The 16,692-nt window shown below is 42.7% G+C and overlaps 1 protein-coding gene across 5 annotated transcripts in view; it reads right to left on the reverse strand.

Moving 5' to 3' along the window:
- Positions 1–16,692, reverse strand: part of NDUFS1 (NADH:ubiquinone oxidoreductase core subunit S1) — a 45,938-nt gene that overhangs the window by 22,573 nt on the left and 6,673 nt on the right. For 4 of the 5 annotated variants that reach the window (XM_081336353.1, XM_081336356.1, XM_081336355.1 and 1 more), the window contains exons 2-4: positions 11,164–11,231; positions 9,155–9,246; positions 82–189 (exon numbers count right to left, since the gene is read on the reverse strand). In XM_081336353.1, coding sequence (XP_081192479.1) covers positions 82–189; positions 9,155–9,246; positions 11,164–11,227 — 264 coding nt within the window. In that variant the 5' untranslated portion in view covers positions 11,228–11,231. Of the gene's footprint in view, positions 1–81; positions 190–9,154; positions 9,247–11,163; positions 11,232–14,250; positions 14,318–16,692 lie in introns of those variants that run through there. The other variant, XM_081336354.1, reaches the window with a different exon arrangement.

Raw genomic sequence — 16,692 nt, forward strand, 5'->3', positions numbered from 1 at the left:
AAACTCAACATTTAACATAATATCAGAAAGTAACTGCTAGTGACAGAGATCAATTTCAAGAAAATATATTGATATAAATACCTTGGGGGCTTTCTCTATCTCCACAAGACACATTCTGCAATTTCCAGCTACAGATAATCTGTCATGATAGCAAAAGCGAGGAATTTGCATTCCAACCTTTTCACAGGCCTAGAGATGAAACAAAATGAGAGAATGTCAAGGTACAAGTTGTATGTTGTTCTATAAAAAACTACATTCCTAAACATAGTTTTTTCCTTTGCTTTCAGTTTTTGCAGTTGGCTTGCAATATTAAACTCAATCTTCTATAAAGAAATACAACTACCGTATATACTTGAGTATAAGCCGACTCGAGTATAAGCCGAGACCCCCATTTTCACCCCCAAAAACTGGAAAAAGTTCGTGACTCGAGTATAAGCCGATCCGCCGTTCTGCAAGCCTCCGCCGCCAGCAGAGGCTCGATCCGCCATTTTGCAAGCCTGAATACACAGGAATACCCTGTGTGGCCGCGGCTCTCGGGGAAGCCCTGGCTGTCCGCTTCCTCGTTCCACGCTGCCATTCGGGGCCCGCGCGTTCCCTGGGCAAATCGCGGCGCCCAGCAGGCGAGGAAACACGCCCGCTCCAGTCGCCCCCCCTTCCCTCAGGAGACGCGAAGCAAGTGACCGCCCGGAACTTACCGAGGACTTGCGCGCGGCCGAGGCTTCGGTGCTTCCAGGATCGCGCGCACCTCTCCCAAGCCGCCGCCGTCCGGAGACCTGCCGAAGTTTGGGGAGATTTGGGGAGGTGCGCGCGCACCTCCCCAAACCTCCCCAAACGTCAGCAGGTCTCCGGATCTCCGTGCCTTGCCTGCCTGCTTCTTTCGCTCACCCGTGCTTTCTCTCCCCATCGCTCACCCGTGCTTTCCCCCCCCATCGCTCACCCGTGCTTTCCCCCCCCATCGCTCACCCGTGCTTTCCCCCCCCATCGCTCACCCGTGCTTTCCCCCCCCATCGCTCACCCGTGCTTTCCCCCCCCATCGCTCACCCGTGCTTTCTCTCCCCATCGCTCACCCGTGCTTCCCCCCCATCGCTCACCCGTGCTTTCTCTCCCCATCGCTCACCCGTGCTTTCCCCCCCCATCGCTCACCCGTGCTTTCCCCCCCCATCGCTCACCCGTGCTTTCCCCCCCCATCGCTCACCCGTGCTTTCTCTCCCCATCGCTCACCCGTGCTTCCCCCCCCATCGCTCACCCGTGCTTTCTCTCCCCATCGCTCACCCGTGCTTTCCCCCCCCATCGCTCACCCGTGCTTTCTCTCCCCATCGCTCACCCGTGCCGCCCCGAAAATGCCGCTGCCGCTCGCCCGCTTGCTCGCTTCCTCGCCCGGGGACCAGCACCAGCCAGCCAGCCCGCCGGCGAGAAGCCCGGCCCGGAGGTGAGGGGAGGGAGCGGAGTCGCTCACCCGTGCTTTCCCCCCCCCCATCGCTCACCCGTGCTTTCTCTCCCCATCAAAGATCCTTGGAAGTAATGGTTGGAAAAGTTTGCAAGTCTTTGGGAAAGTTCAAGAAGTGAAAGGAATACCCTCCTCTTGAAAGACCAGATAAGGCAGACAGGGAGATGAAGAGTTCAACCGAGTTTCCTCTTTTGTTCAGGCATCTGCACCCGCTGCTTTTAAACTCGCCTGGCGCTGCAACGGCACCCGTTTTCCCCGGCGAGTTTTCCCTACCTGGCCCCTGCAGAATCGCGGCGGCGCCCCCGGAGAAGCCTACCCCGAGGCTGCGGCCGATTTTTCCTTCTCCTAGACTCTGCCGCCCAGAGCGTTGTTTCTCCCCCTCGTGCGTGCATGGGATGAGGCGAGAAACCAACAGCCTGCGTCCGTCTCTCTTTATGTATATTTCTGTATATATCTTATCTCGGGATCTAGACCTTTCGAAGGAGAAGGGGCGGCTGGAGTTCGTGAGTTGCTGTGGGACCCAAGGGTTGGGGGAAGAGAGATGGGAGGGAAAAGGGGAGAAACCTGCCGCTGGCTAGTTCTTTGTCTGATCGGGGAGCCTGAACAAAAGAGGAAACTCGGTTGAACTCTTCATCTCCCTGTCTGCCTTATCTGGCTTTTTGAAACGCACCACCGGCTGCTCCGTCCAGAAGCCCAGATTCGGGAGGGCTGCTTGGCTTCCACTTGAGCCCATCTATGTCCGCGGGCCCCCCCCCCCACTACCCCTAGACCTCCGCCGCCGGCGGAGGCTGGATCCGCGCTCCGCAGCGGCAGGGCGCGGATCCAGCAGAAAGAAGCAGGCAGGCAAGGCACGGAGATCCGGAGACCTGCTGATGATTGGGGAGGTTTGGGCACCTCCCCAAACCTCAGCAGGTCTTCGGATCTCCGTGCCTTGCCTGCCTGCTTCTTTCTGCTGGATCCGCGCCCTGCCACCGGCAGAGGCTTGCGGAGCGCGGATCCAGTGTGGGGGGGGGAAAGCCCTTTAGCAGGATTTGCCTGCATGCCGGCGGAGGCTGGATCCGTGCTCCACAAGCCTCTGCCGGCGGCAGGGCGCGGATCCAGCAGAAAGAAGCAGGCAGGCAAGGCACGGAGATCCGAAGACCTGCTGAGGTTTGGGGAGGTGCCCAAACCTCCCCAATCATCAGCAGGTCTCCGGATCTCCGTGCCTTGCCTGCCTGCTTCTTTCTGCTGGATCCGCGCCCTGCCGCTGCGGAGCGCGGATCCAGCCTCCGCCGGCGGCGGAGGTCTAGGGGTAGTGGGGGGGGGGGCCCGCGGACATAGATGGGCTCAAGTGGAAGCCAAGCAGCCCTCCCGAATCTGGGCTTCTGGACGGAGCAGCCGGTGGTGCGTTTCAAAAAGCCAGATAAGGCAGACAGGGAGATGAAGAGTTCAACCGAGTTTCCTCTTTTGTTCAGGCTCCCCGATCAGACAAAGAACTAGCCAGCGGCAGGTTTCTCCCCTTTTCCCTCCCATCTCTCTTCCCCCAACCCTTGGGTCCCACAGCAACTCACGAACTCCAGCCGCCCCTTCTCCTTCGAAAGGTCTAGATCCCGAGATAAGATATATACAGAAATATACATAAAGAGAGACGGACGCAGGCTGTTGGTTTCTCGCCTCATCCCATGCACGCACGAGGGGGAGAAACAACGCTCTGGGCGGCAGAGTCTAGGAGAAGGAAAAATCGGCCGCAGCCTCGGGGTAGGCTTCTCCGGGGGCGCCGCCGCGATTCTGCAGGGGCCAGGTAGGGAAAACTCGCCGGGGAAAACGGGTGCCGTTGCAGCGCCAGGCGAGTTTAAAAGCAGCGGGTGCAGATGCCTGAACAAAAGAGGAAACTCGGTTGAACTCTTCATCTCCCTGTCTGCCTTATCTGGTCTTTCAAGAGGAGGGTATTCCTTTCACTTCTTGAACTTTCCCAAAGACTTGCAAACTTTTCCAACCATTACTTCCAAGGATCTTTGATGGGGAGAGAAAGCACGGGTGAGCGATGGGGGGGGGGAAAGCACGGGTGAGCGACTCCGCTCCCTCCCCTCACCTCCGGGCCGGGCTTCTCGCCGGCGGGCTGGCTGGCTGGTGCTGGTCCCCGGGCGAGGAAGCGAGCAAGCGGGCGAGCGGCAGCGGCATTTTCGGGGCGGCACGGGTGAGCGATGGGGAGAGAAAGCACGGGTGAGCGATGGGGGGGGAAAGCACGGGTGAGCGATGGGGAGAGAAAGCACGGGTGAGCGATGGGGGGGGAAGCACGGGTGAGCGATGGGGAGAGAAAGCACGGGTGAGCGATGGGGGGGGAAAGCACGGGTGAGCGATGGGGAGAGAAAGCACGGGTGAGCGATGGGGGGGGAAAGCACGGGTGAGCGATGGGGGGGGAAAGCACGGGTGAGCGATGGGGAGAGAAAGCACGGGTGAGCGATGGGGGGGAAAGCACGGGTGAGCGATGGGGGGGAAAGCACGGGTGAGCGATGGGGGGGGAAAGCACGGGTGAGCGATGGGGAGAGAAAGCACGGGTGAGCGATGGGGGGGGAAAGCACGGGTGAGCGATGGGGGGGGAAAGCACGGGTGAGCGATGGGGAGGGAAAGCACGGGTGAGCGATGGGGGGGGAAAGCACGGGTGAGCGATGGGGAGGGAAAGCACGGGTGAGCGATGGGGGGGGAAAGCACGGGTGAGCGATGGGGGGGGAAAGCACGGGTGAGCGATGGGGGGGAAAGCACGGGTGAGCGATGGGGGGGAAAGCACGGGTGAGCGATGGGGGGGAAAGCGGCAGCGGCATTTTCGGGGGCAGCGGGTGAGCGATGGGGGGGGAAAGCGGCAGCTGCATTTTCGGGGGCAGCGGGTGAGCGATGGGGGGGGGAAAGCGGCAGCGGCGGTTGTTGGGGGCGCAGCAGGCGAGGCAGCTTCTCTCAGCAGCCTGTTCCGAACGAACGGACAGTTCTTTTTTTTTGTTGACTGGAGTATAAGCCGAAGTGGAGTTTTTCAGCCCAAAAAGTGGGCTGAAAAATTCGGCTTATACTCAAGTATATACGGTATAAGAAAAAAAGTTACAGTAGACACTCTAAACAACACCCTTCCAGACCAGAGTACGGCTTTTATACTGCTGTCCTCACATTAGAAGTTTATATTAATATCAAATAATTGTCAAATGATTCAAACTGCAGCTTGTGCAAAAAGGAAGAAGAAATAATACATAATATACTTAGCTTGTGCAAGATTGCAAACTGATTACAAACAACATAACACAGTTGCCAAATGATTCCCTGGAACATCTGTCAAAATTATCATGTGCCAGGAACGAAAAATTGGGAACACAGAATTGAAAAAGTAGTTGAAAATGAGCAAGTTAAAATACTATGGGATTTCTGAATATAATTAATAAAGTCTCAGCTAATATCCCACCAGTTTTATCTGTGGTTGAAAACAAGAAAGTGTGGATAATTCATGTAGCAATACCAGGAGATATTGGAGAAGATCACAAAGTATCAAGATCTGAAAACTTAAGTTGAAATAAGGTAAAGGTAAAGGTTCCCCCGCACATGCGTGCTAGTCATTTCTGACTCTAGGGGCCGGTGCTCATCTCCGTTTCAAAGCCGAAAAGCCAGCACTTGTCCGAGGACGTCTCCGTGGTCATGTGGCCAGCATGACTAGACGCCAAAGGCACACAGAACGCTGTTACCTTCCCACCGTAGTGGTCCCTATTTTTCTACTTGCATTTTTACGTGCTTTCGAACTGCTAGGTGGGCAGAAGCTGGGACGAGTAACAGGCGCTCACTCTGCTACGCGGCACTCGGGATTCAACCCACCAAACTGCCGACCTTCTGATCAACAAGCTCAGCGTCCTAACCCACTGAGCCACCGCGTCCCTCTAAGTTGAAATATTACAGCATAAATTGGCCATGGTGATCCCAGTGATTATCTGTACACTGGGTACCATACCAAAAAATTTTGGACGGCACTTTGAAGATCTGCACTTTAACAAAATTTCCACTGCCTTTTGGCAACTACAAAAGGCACACTGCTTGGTTTTGCACATATACTACACTGACACATTATGACATCCTAGGTTTTTTAGAAGACCTTGATGCATGTAAAGACCCATACCATCTAAAAAATTGGTAGATGTGATTTCACACACACACACACACACACAAATACACACATTCATAAATATATAATAATAGAGCTATTAGAATTTCCTTGACTATCTTTTCTATCACATTGTTTTTTCAGTACTGAGAGTTCTATACAATAATACACAGAAACAAAACCGTAGTGTTTAGATGATAGCATTGTATGAACACTTTGGTTCAAAATGTCAGACTATAGAAACAAATGCTCAATCAGGGTTTATGTAAAATTTGCATTTCGTGTGTATGTTTATGTGTCTAGTTAAAGATGTTTGCTGCTTGGCATTATTGTCAAGAAAATTACATGACTGTATAGATCAGACATGTCAAACACAAGGCCCGGGGCCCGGATCCGGCCCACGAAGTGGTTTCATGTGGCCCGCGAAGCCATCCTGGAAACAGTGAGGGAACGGCCCCCACTGCCTTGGCCCTGGCCCAGAGACCCTCCTTCTGCCAGAGACCCTCAGATCTGTCCCACTCCTGCCCAGGCCCCCATAGGCACCCTTGATGCAAACGACATAGAGCTGGCCACGCCCACCCAGTAGGCCATACGCACTCTAGCCATGCCCACCCAGTAGGCCACGCCCACCCTGGCCACGCCCACCCGGTCCCCTGAGGGTAACTGCAATGCTGATGCAGCCCTCAATGAAATTGAGTTTGACACCCCTGGTATAGATGAAGTCACCAGGTGCCTCAAAGGAGAGTTTATTTTTTGTTGCTCTCTTCCCTCTATTCTCACCTAAGTTCAGAGAAGAGATGCAACTGTGGATGGCACTGTATAATATTCCCCTCCTGCACATCAGCCATGGAAGAAGCTGCTGTATCTCTGTTGCTGTATTAAAGCAATTGTGCTTTTTCCTTTTTTGTAGGTGTGACAAAACAAAAATAAAAACTAAAGAACAATTAAAACAAAATTTGTAAGAACTTTAGAGGAAGAATACTATGGGGGAAAAAGAAAAAGAGAAACTAGTATTTTAAAAATAAAATATAATAGCAACTCAGCTTGTATGTTAGCTGAATGTTTAAATGCAACAGGTTTATTTTTAAACATCAAAAACTCCTCAAAATACATGCAGAAAAAAGTCATTACTACTTGTATATATATGAAAAATGTTGAAGTTGAAGTTAATTAACAAACATTTTTACTTCTAATAATTCTCTATATTGAGAAATACAAATTTTTTTGAATAAGCCTATCCATTTAAAAATTACAAAATATGTGATCACTATACAATTAATTTTATTCTCTAATTCAAGTTACAGTTTAAAATGATGTGCCAATTCACATGCACATTAAAACATAAACCATAATTTATCAATCACCCAATATGGTAAAAGAGAACCAAGAACTCACTTATGTTAGCACAATGTGTAAATCCAGCAACATCAAACCATTGTTTGAATCACAAGGACCAAGTTTTAAAGCAATAGATATTCTTTCCTATGTGCCTTCCAATAATTATACCATATACTATGTTTTATTAATATAAAGCTACACAGGGGTTTGGAATAATCAAATGGCATAAATAAAAACCTCTTTGAAATATGCTTGGGAAATTACTGGTTGATGATCTAGAGATATTATAAACAAGCATATTTACTTTGTACTAAATTATATACCTAATTAAATACAGTTTAACATAACTTTACTGAAAGACCAGAGGGTAGCATAAAAATAATTGTGCGGTACCACGTAATTTTCCCCAGTAGATTAATACGGATTAATCATTTATGCAGCGATACTCCTAAATGATGCTAAGAGAAAATAAGTACCGTAAGTAAAAACTACTAATTCCAGATTTATAGTGCCATCTGTTAGGATGTTAGGAGCCCCACACCTTAATTTAAAAAAAATTTTCAAGGTAATTACAGTAAAACAACACTTAACATTTTCCTCCTTTATAATAAAAGTGAAGGGTGAGAGTCACAGTTACCAAGGCATAATTATTTCCTGAAAATGAAACAACTTAGAGAAAAAGAAAAAAGTATTTCCTTGATATCATGTACTTACTGCTTTTCATTTAAAAATAATTTTAGTTTTCTCTTAGTAAGAAGCTGAAGGTGTGAAAGGTATAAAATACAACCTTATCTAAAACCTTTTTAAGACAGCCCACTTAAGAGCAAAAGGCAAGAACTGTCAATGTTTGGAAGGTAAGCAGGGGCAGAGCAGCTAGATGGGGACTACACAAAATATCCCATTGGAAAGTTGGGAAACATCCTGAAAAAAGGCAACTCTTCTGTACTTTTGGCAAAATACCATTTCCATACTGTGCTATTAACAATAAAAAAATGAAATGATGTCCATATCATCCATAACCAAGCGCAGCTTAAAGTTTTAATTTTAACCTACTTTAATAAAATGGACCACTATAAAAGAACATTAATTTTTAACTGAATTATTAACTTTCATTCTGCGCTAACTTGAAACAAGATAATTCTATGGACAATGAAAAATAACTTACTAACGGCTACATAAGCACATTTTGTACTTGAAACAAACTAATTGCTAGAGTTAAATTTTGTTTACAGCTTCTATCATATACCGGTACTTTCAATCTGGAAGAGCCTTGGTGCCTCGGACACAAGTACAAAAAAAATTGTTTATAAACATGTTCTATGGGCAAAGGATTTCAGTTGGGTGTGCCATAAACAGAAACAGTTCTCAACAGAGAAAAAGTAAATGATACTATTTAAAAGCAATAGCGGGAAACATTTTCACTTCTCCAGCACATTTGTTTCAATTGCTTGTAAACTGTTTTTGACAGGACTGTTATCCTAAAAATATGTAATTGTAGTAAATATTGTAATATAAATAATTGTAATGAATAAATCTATTTCATAGAGACAAAAGGTTTATCATGTTACATGTGTTAATCAACTGAGCATTTCAAAAGCGTCTGTCTTATGCTCAACTGTTGTAAAACATAACATCTATGGGTAATTATCTCCTTAACCTTAACTTCTTTATTTAATTTTTCTCTCTCACTGTTAATATCATCTCCTCTCACTCTTCCTTCTCACCCAATTATAAGATCGAGAGGCAGTTTGGTGTAGGTTTTCAGGTGTTCACCCAGAAACCAGGAGACTGTGAATTCTAGTCCCACCTAAGAGAAGAAAACTGGTGGGTGACTTTGGACTAATAACTCTTTCAGTCCAAATCATCTCAGGGAGTTTTTATGGGGAAAAGAGGAGGGTGGAGTACTGGTATGTTTGCCATCCTAACCTATAACCATGAGATAATATTTCATCACTGCTAGCCAACTGATGCAAAGCTAGTTCGCCCACTGTGGTGTACTATGGATAGCACACTTGCATGAACAAAATGAACTAGTCATCTGAGACTGCCAGGCTTCTGTGCTAAAAAGCATTGTAGACTTCCCTGGCTATATACGTCAAGCGCTAAAAAAACAACAAGTATTTCATCAATCTGGAGAGGTGGACTGTAATACAGCAAAGATTGGTATCACAAATCTTGGTAAGGATTGTGTGTGCAACATTTAAAAGAATGGAAAATAAACAATACTAATATTTATGCACAGCATAAATTCATTCTACCTGAAGTACTGTGGTTCCTGGAGGCACCAAAACAGAATGACCATCAACAAAAACTTCTATCAGGTTGCTAGCTGCTGTAGAAGTGGTGCGTGCTTGAATAAAACAAAATTAGATACCTTTAATGCAGTAAGTAATAATCAATTTCTTTTAAGTATGTATCATTTATTTTATTTCAATAAATGTATATGGCCACCCATTTAAAAAGCAGCATCTCTAAGCGACTAACCATTTTTAAAGTCAAAATAAAAACCATAACCATAGCAGACACCTAATTGTCACTTACCTCAACCTCCTGAGTTTCATATCTAAGACAATAGCCATGTTGTACGGCTTTAAAACTCTGAAATACTAGCACGATTATTGCCAGTAGATCTCAGTGTAAGGGGAATGATGTACCACAGGGCAGATACTGTAACAGAAAAGGCTTACTTTGGGGGATTCACTAGACAACAGTCCCTGATCAATGGGACCCAGAGTATGCCCTTCCAGTCTGACTTAATGGGATGAGTAGAGACGAGATATCTTGGTCCCATATCTATCTGGGTTTTATAGGTCATAATCAGTACTCTTAATTGCACCCAGAAGCAAATTGAGACCCAGTGCAGTTCAGAAAGATGTGACACTGGCATAATGAGATATACCCATAATTGTCTGTGCTGCCACATTCTAGACCAATTGAAGCTTCCAGATGATTTTCAAAGTCACTCCTGTGTAGAGTAATCCTCTCAGGAAGCGACCAAGTTATAAGTGATTGTGAGCACTGCCTCCTGATTCAGGAAAAATTGGCACACAACCTGTAAGTGAAAAAACCTCCGGGACATGCCACTGTTCCGAAATTAAAAGCTGGAAAATCACTGGATCCATGGGACCCTAAAACCTAGAGTTACTCAGACTTGCTTGCTAGGGTTGAATTAAAATGTGTTCCTCTCCATCCAGGCTTTATAGCTTTTAGACATTGAGACCTATAGTTTCCATATACTCCAGCATTATCTCTTGGTTGACCCAGGGCAGAGATGTAAAGCTGGGTATTATCAACATCACATCTGGTTACCTGTGAGCAATGCTGCTGAAAGCCATCTACAGACAGTAAGGTAAATAACTTTGATGAAGACTCATGAGCTCCAGTACCAAAGTGACAAGGGGGGGGGATTTCTTAAGCTCACAACAAACATAGCATTTGGAAGCTACTCAAATAGACATCTTTCCTAATTCATGGGATTGTAAGAAAGGAGAGGAAGTACAGCACAGATAGACTTGCAAAATTCTGTCAATCTTAATAAAAATAGTTTTAATCTTCTTATGGGATTGATTTCTTTGTCTGGTCTACATGGCACTAATACCATCAGAGTATCTTGGATAACCATAGCTACTCCATCACACATCCGTGGGATCTTGGCTGATGCTACATTCAAAGTCCAGAGACTCCTCCCTCTGCACCCACCCAAGCTCTCAGTAAGTCAGATCTTTAATCAACCTATTATACAAGTTATACAACATGAAAGAGATAAAATCATTACCCTTAATTATAATAAATAGTAGCTTGGAAACCACTGCAATAATTTCAGCTCTCTGGAAAATGATTTCAATATTCTTAATGTTTCAAAAGTAGCTATAAGCAGGTAGTAATCCAAATTTTCATGTGACAAGGGACTGGATCTAACATCTTGAACAAACAAATAAGTACAAATATTCAGACCAAGAATGTATGTCCAAACTAAGAAACTGAATGTATGTCTACAAACCAGTGTACACTGAGCCAGGCTTTTGAGAGTGCACATTATTACTTACTTCAAGGGAGCAACATTTTGTAATTGAATCCTAACACTACAGAGGTGCTGTGATGGGCTGAGGGTTGCCAAATCCAAGAAGGGAAGCAACGATTACTTTTTGGAATCAGTCATTCTATCAGTAATAGGATCCATGAAAAAAATATGATATCAACAAACTCAATAATGAAAATTAAAATAGGGAATCATCATACAGAGAATCTGAATAGAAAGTCAACTTACCGCATCCTGCAGCAGTCCAGATAACACCAACAAGAGTCCTATGGATAGCAGGAAGTCGCAGCATAGTGCTGAAAATAAATTTTAGGAAAAGTCCTATAAGATGAAGTTCAAGCAATAGCTTTATAATTTAAAATTGTAAGAACCTAAGATTAATTCTGATTTATAATGGTAATTTTAATACCATGGAACAGATATGGGTATATATATATATATATATATATATATATATATATATAGTATGTATGTATGTATGTATGTATGTATGTATATGTATATATGTGTGTATATATATATGTGTATATATATATGTGCGCACACACACACACACACACACACACAGGTAGTCCTCAGTTTACAACCTTTCTTGGCACAGTTGTTAAATGAATCACTGCAGTTGTTAAATTAGTAACAGACTTATTAAGTGAATCTGGCTTCCCCATTGATTTTTGCTTGTCAGAAGATCGAAAAAGGTGATCACATGACCCCAGGGACACTGCGACTATCATAAATATAAGTCAGCTGCCAAGCATCTAAATTTTGAACACGTGACTATAGGGATGTCGCAACAGTCATAAGTGTGAAAAACAGCCATGTTGTTTTTTTCAGCACCACTGTAACTTCAAACGGTCACTAAACTGTAGAAATACCTATAGTTGGTAACACATGGTTCAAACAGTATTTATTGTTTTAACTTATAAAGAGAATCTTTTAAGGGTGGGGAATAATTTCAGTGTACAGTAGTGGAAACCTTTTGGAAAAAGTGTACATTTGAGGTTTGATGGCTAATAACACCACTTTTTTGGGAGCAGTACCATAAAATTATATATCAATGGAAAGATAATTTAATCAAGAAAGTAATCCAACAAAGTTTGTTCAATTATGTGTATTCTATGAAAAGTTATAGCCAAATAACCAGAAAAAGGAAGCACAACTTGCTTAGGTTGATACCAGGTACCTTTCCTTCATCTGATTGTGGCCAATGAGCATGAGTGTTTAGACAGCCAATCAGGTGTCATCTTGTTTTGACAATGAGCCAATCAGATCAGTTATTGATGTCATGCATTGAAGCTGAGAGGAGGACATTTGTCAGCGTGTTATGTGATCACTATCAAGTTGGTTGGATTTTTTTGTGTTCTTTCATATAGTGAGCTTGTAAAACATAATAAAATTAAAAGTAATGGTGCAGAGTTGACTGGTTGCCCAGAAAGTTATGTAAAATAGCATTATTAAGTGAACAAAGCTACAATTATAAAGAAATTAGAAGAAAAATTGGTGGAAACTTAACCAAAGGTGGTATTTCTAAGTTTTTGAAGAGGTATAAGGAGACTCAGTCACTACAAAACCACACTGGTAAAGGCAGGAAAGATGCACAACAGCAAGTGATGATAGAAGAATTAAGAGAGTGTGCCTACGTGACAGAAGAAAATCATCTGGGTGTATACAAGATGAAATGGCGCAATGCAATGTGAAGTTGAATGCAAAGACTGTTCAGGCCACACTGCGGGAATTTGGCCTAAAATCTAGAATTCTACGAAAAAAGCCACTTTTATCTCTCAAACAAAGGTTGAAAAGACTAAACTGGGCTAAAACCCATGTTACCTGGACAGAGGAACAATGGGACAGTGTCATTTGGAGTGATGAGACCAAGATCTCCCCGTTTGGTAGAGATGGCATAAAATACGTAAGGAGAAGAATCGGAGAAGATTTGCATCCTGATTGCATTACATGTACTGTGAAACACCCAGTCAGTGTTATGATCTGGGGTTGTATGACATCAAAAGGTGAGGGCAGAATTTGTGTGATTAATGGGAATATAAATGGCCAAAAGTATATTAATGAAATACTTGAGCCCAAACTGAAGCCTTCCACACAAGATCTTTCCCAAGACAGTGAAGCATTTATATTTCAACAGGATTCAGCTCCATGTCATGTTGCTGCTGTGTGCAAAAAGTGGTTTCAAGATAATCATATTCCACTGCTGGAATGGCCTGGGAATAGCCCAGACCTTAATCCAACTGAAAATCTATGTAGCCGACTAAAGAAACTTGTTAGTCAGAAGCAACCCAGCAATAAAACCCAGTTAATAGAAGCAATCATTCAATCTTGGTTTCGCATTATAACAGCTGCAGAACTAAAGGACTTGGTTCACTCCATGGGAAGACGTTGTAACGCCATAATTCATGCTAAAGGTTACCCAACTATTAACTGACATAGTGATAATTTTTGTATATCTCATTTTTTCTACGTGTTTCATTTTTCTTCTTTATAACTGCTATTCTAATAGCAAATCCTTCATAAAAATTATTGCATTACATTCTTGATTAAATTACCTTTCCATTGATATATAATTTTATGGTACTACTCCAAAAAGAAATGGTGTTATTAGCCATCAAACCTAAAACGTACACTTTTCCCAAATGGTTTCCACAATTTTGGCCACTACTGTATATTAAAAAATCTGTACTGGGCACTGGGAATATACATACATTAGTAGAAAGCTAGGGAAACTAAAACTCTGGTCCCAGTGACTGACACAGATTGGATCCTGCAATACATTAGTACTGATAGTCTAGATCTCCTAACAGTCACTGGAATGCTGAAGCAAATAAGATTCTTACAATCTGGAGTCCATAGGACATAGTGCATCATTTATGAGACTTGGCACAAGTTCTCCCTGAATCCCATAAGAATACTCACCAAGACAATGCAATAATGTACAGAAAGATCATACCATGATTTACTGTCATAGCTCTTACAACCAGAAACTTCCTGGGGTATTACATATAAACAAATCATTCAAACGAGACAACCTAGTGCAACATCAGAGTAATATTTGAGGCAAATCATTACAGGGAGGAATAAAAAAGCCTGTCTTTACTACTGCTTATTGTGTCTACTCTAAAGAAGAAGAAAAATGCAAACTTCTCAAAAGCTTTAATGAGGCAAGTACACTGCAATTTTTGAGCCCACAAACGATGCAATAGTTCAAACTCTTTAACAGAACTGAGTACAGGCCCCAGTTCTTAAATAGGTAGAAACAAGATCAGTCTGTTATGAAAACATGAGAAAACAGAAACTGTCTCTTACCCAAAAATTCCTTTGAAACTTATGTGGAGGATGTGGGAGGGGGTTGAAAGAGGTGCACAAATTTGAACTTTTATTTCACTATAAATAAGGTATAAATAAATATGGTATAAAATCATCACAGAAAGCCTTTCACAGTGACTTCACTAATCTTGCTACAATAAATCTACTTATTAGCCTATACCAGGGGTAGGCAACCTCGGCTCTTTTATGACTCATGGACTTCAACTCCCAGAATTCCTGAGCCAGCCAAGCTGGCTCAGGAATTCTGGGAGTTGAAGTCCATGAGTCATAAAAGAGCCGAGGTTGCGTACCCCTGGCCTATACCTTGGGATGTCTGCTTATCCATTTCCAACCCAGCTTACAGAAAAAAAAATATTAGAGAAATAATAATACTATAATAAATAAAAGCTTTTCAGCAACCTGAAGGCTGCCTAATGAACTAGGCTATAAGCATAATCTATTCTTCAGTTTTGCCAATCATTATATTTACAATGAAAATCTTTAGATTTTTAAAAATAAATTACAGTGAAAATCTGAAACTATTCTCGCACGTCATATTTAACCTCAATATTTTTTTTGCATTTTTCCCACTTCACTGTGTATTTTTATAATACTGACTCTGACCTAAAGTGGAAGTTGAGGTCTTCAATTATACCAATTTAGAGAATAAAAAGAGTTAAACAGAATGCAAAAGAAGAGAAAGAATGCAAAGAACTAAACTTAAATGTAAATCAATTTAAATATAAGAATCACTAGCCAGGAAACTTCAGTTATTTAAGCCACAATTTATTCATTTATCAAGAATTCTATAATCACTGTTTTACTTATTTTAGTTATTTGATATAATTTTAATTTTCTTTAGAATTAAGAAATGTAATAAGAAAATAATGCAGATTTCATTTTTACAACATAAAATCTTAAGAATAGTGCTGCTACCCCAAGCTGAGGCCAATCTTAATCCAGGAGTTTATTTTTCACAATGGCCAACTTCAACTTACTATACTGGTCTTCTTACAAATTATATACGCCTAAATTAGGAAGTTTTTTAAAAGAAAAAATCCAGTCAAACCACTTCTGTCACACTGCCAATATAACTTGCCCATATCCCTTTCACAGCCTGTCTTCTGTTATACATATAACAGAATATTCATATTTCATATCTCACTCTTTCTTTGAGAATCTTTTCAATATTTTACAACAGAATTTTCTCAGTCTTTCCCGAAGTGTCAGCCTGAAGGTTCCTGAAGGTTTCTTAAACATTTTGGAACTAGTTTGTCACTGCCTTCTCTCTAACACTGAAAAAAAGTCACTGGCCAAAAGGCACCCATCTAGCTTTGTGCCTGAAGTGGGAATAGAATTCCCAGTCTCCTGGTTCCTAGCATGGTGCCTTAACCAGTACTCAAACTGGTTCTCCATATATGCATGTGTACACAAACACATACAAACTCAGTCCTGAGCATTCCTAAGTAAACTTCCTAAGTAAACTTCGTGGTGGGACACAGGGTGGATTTGATTTAAATCAAGTTGATTTAAATCACAATTTAAATCACTAGTAAAAAGGCTTGATTTAAATCAACTCAATTTAAATCATAATTTTTAAAGAGCAACTGTCATCTCTGTCCTGCAGCGGCTCCTCCTCTGACCCACTGTTGACTCACGGACAGTCTCACTCACTTTAATGGGATGGCTGGTGATGCCACTGTGACACAACAAGATGAGGGACATGGCAGGCAGCTGGATAGTGAATGCCCGCTAACAGACGCTGCCATGATAGATCTAAAATGACAGGTGCTCTTTAAATGTAAGGACTCATTCTTGCTGGTAGTTAGACTCTTTAACATTATTTCCAAACAAAATGAAGGTTTCCTATTTAGAATAATAATCTGTCAGGTTAGTAAAACAGCAATATCAGAACCAACTTTAGGTTAATAGGTTAATCACACATAGTTGGAAAACTACTCAAATTCTTTTATTTAATTAAAACACTTAGAGCCTGGTACAGATGCATTTCTCTTCAAACAATCATACAGTTTGTAGTGAACATAGATTTACAAAACAATGGGATAAAGGAATATTCCTGAACTTTGTTTTATGATTTATCCCATGGTTACTGTGAAATTGTATGAATGCATCAATGCAGTGCATGTTATCTCAGCTTGCAGAGCCTGGATTCATTGAATGAGTTTACCAAAAATGTAAATACTGCAGAATATACACCCTCATGCTACATAACTAAGCTCCATTTCATGCTGAATAAACTAAATTATTAATGTATCTTAAATAGAAAACTGTATTTAGATTTTTACTCCTAAAGCATTTTATTAAAATAAATTTGATAAAAATCAAAAGAATCCACTTAAATAAAAAATCAGATTTTTATATATGTTGTTGTTGTTAGTTGCGAAGTCGTGTCCGACCCATCGCGACCCTATGGACAATGTT

The sequence above is a fragment of the Vipera berus genome (assembly GCF_964194415.1).
Source record: "Vipera berus genome assembly, chromosome: 1".
Classification (NCBI taxonomy): domain Eukaryota; kingdom Metazoa; phylum Chordata; class Lepidosauria; order Squamata; family Viperidae; genus Vipera; species Vipera berus.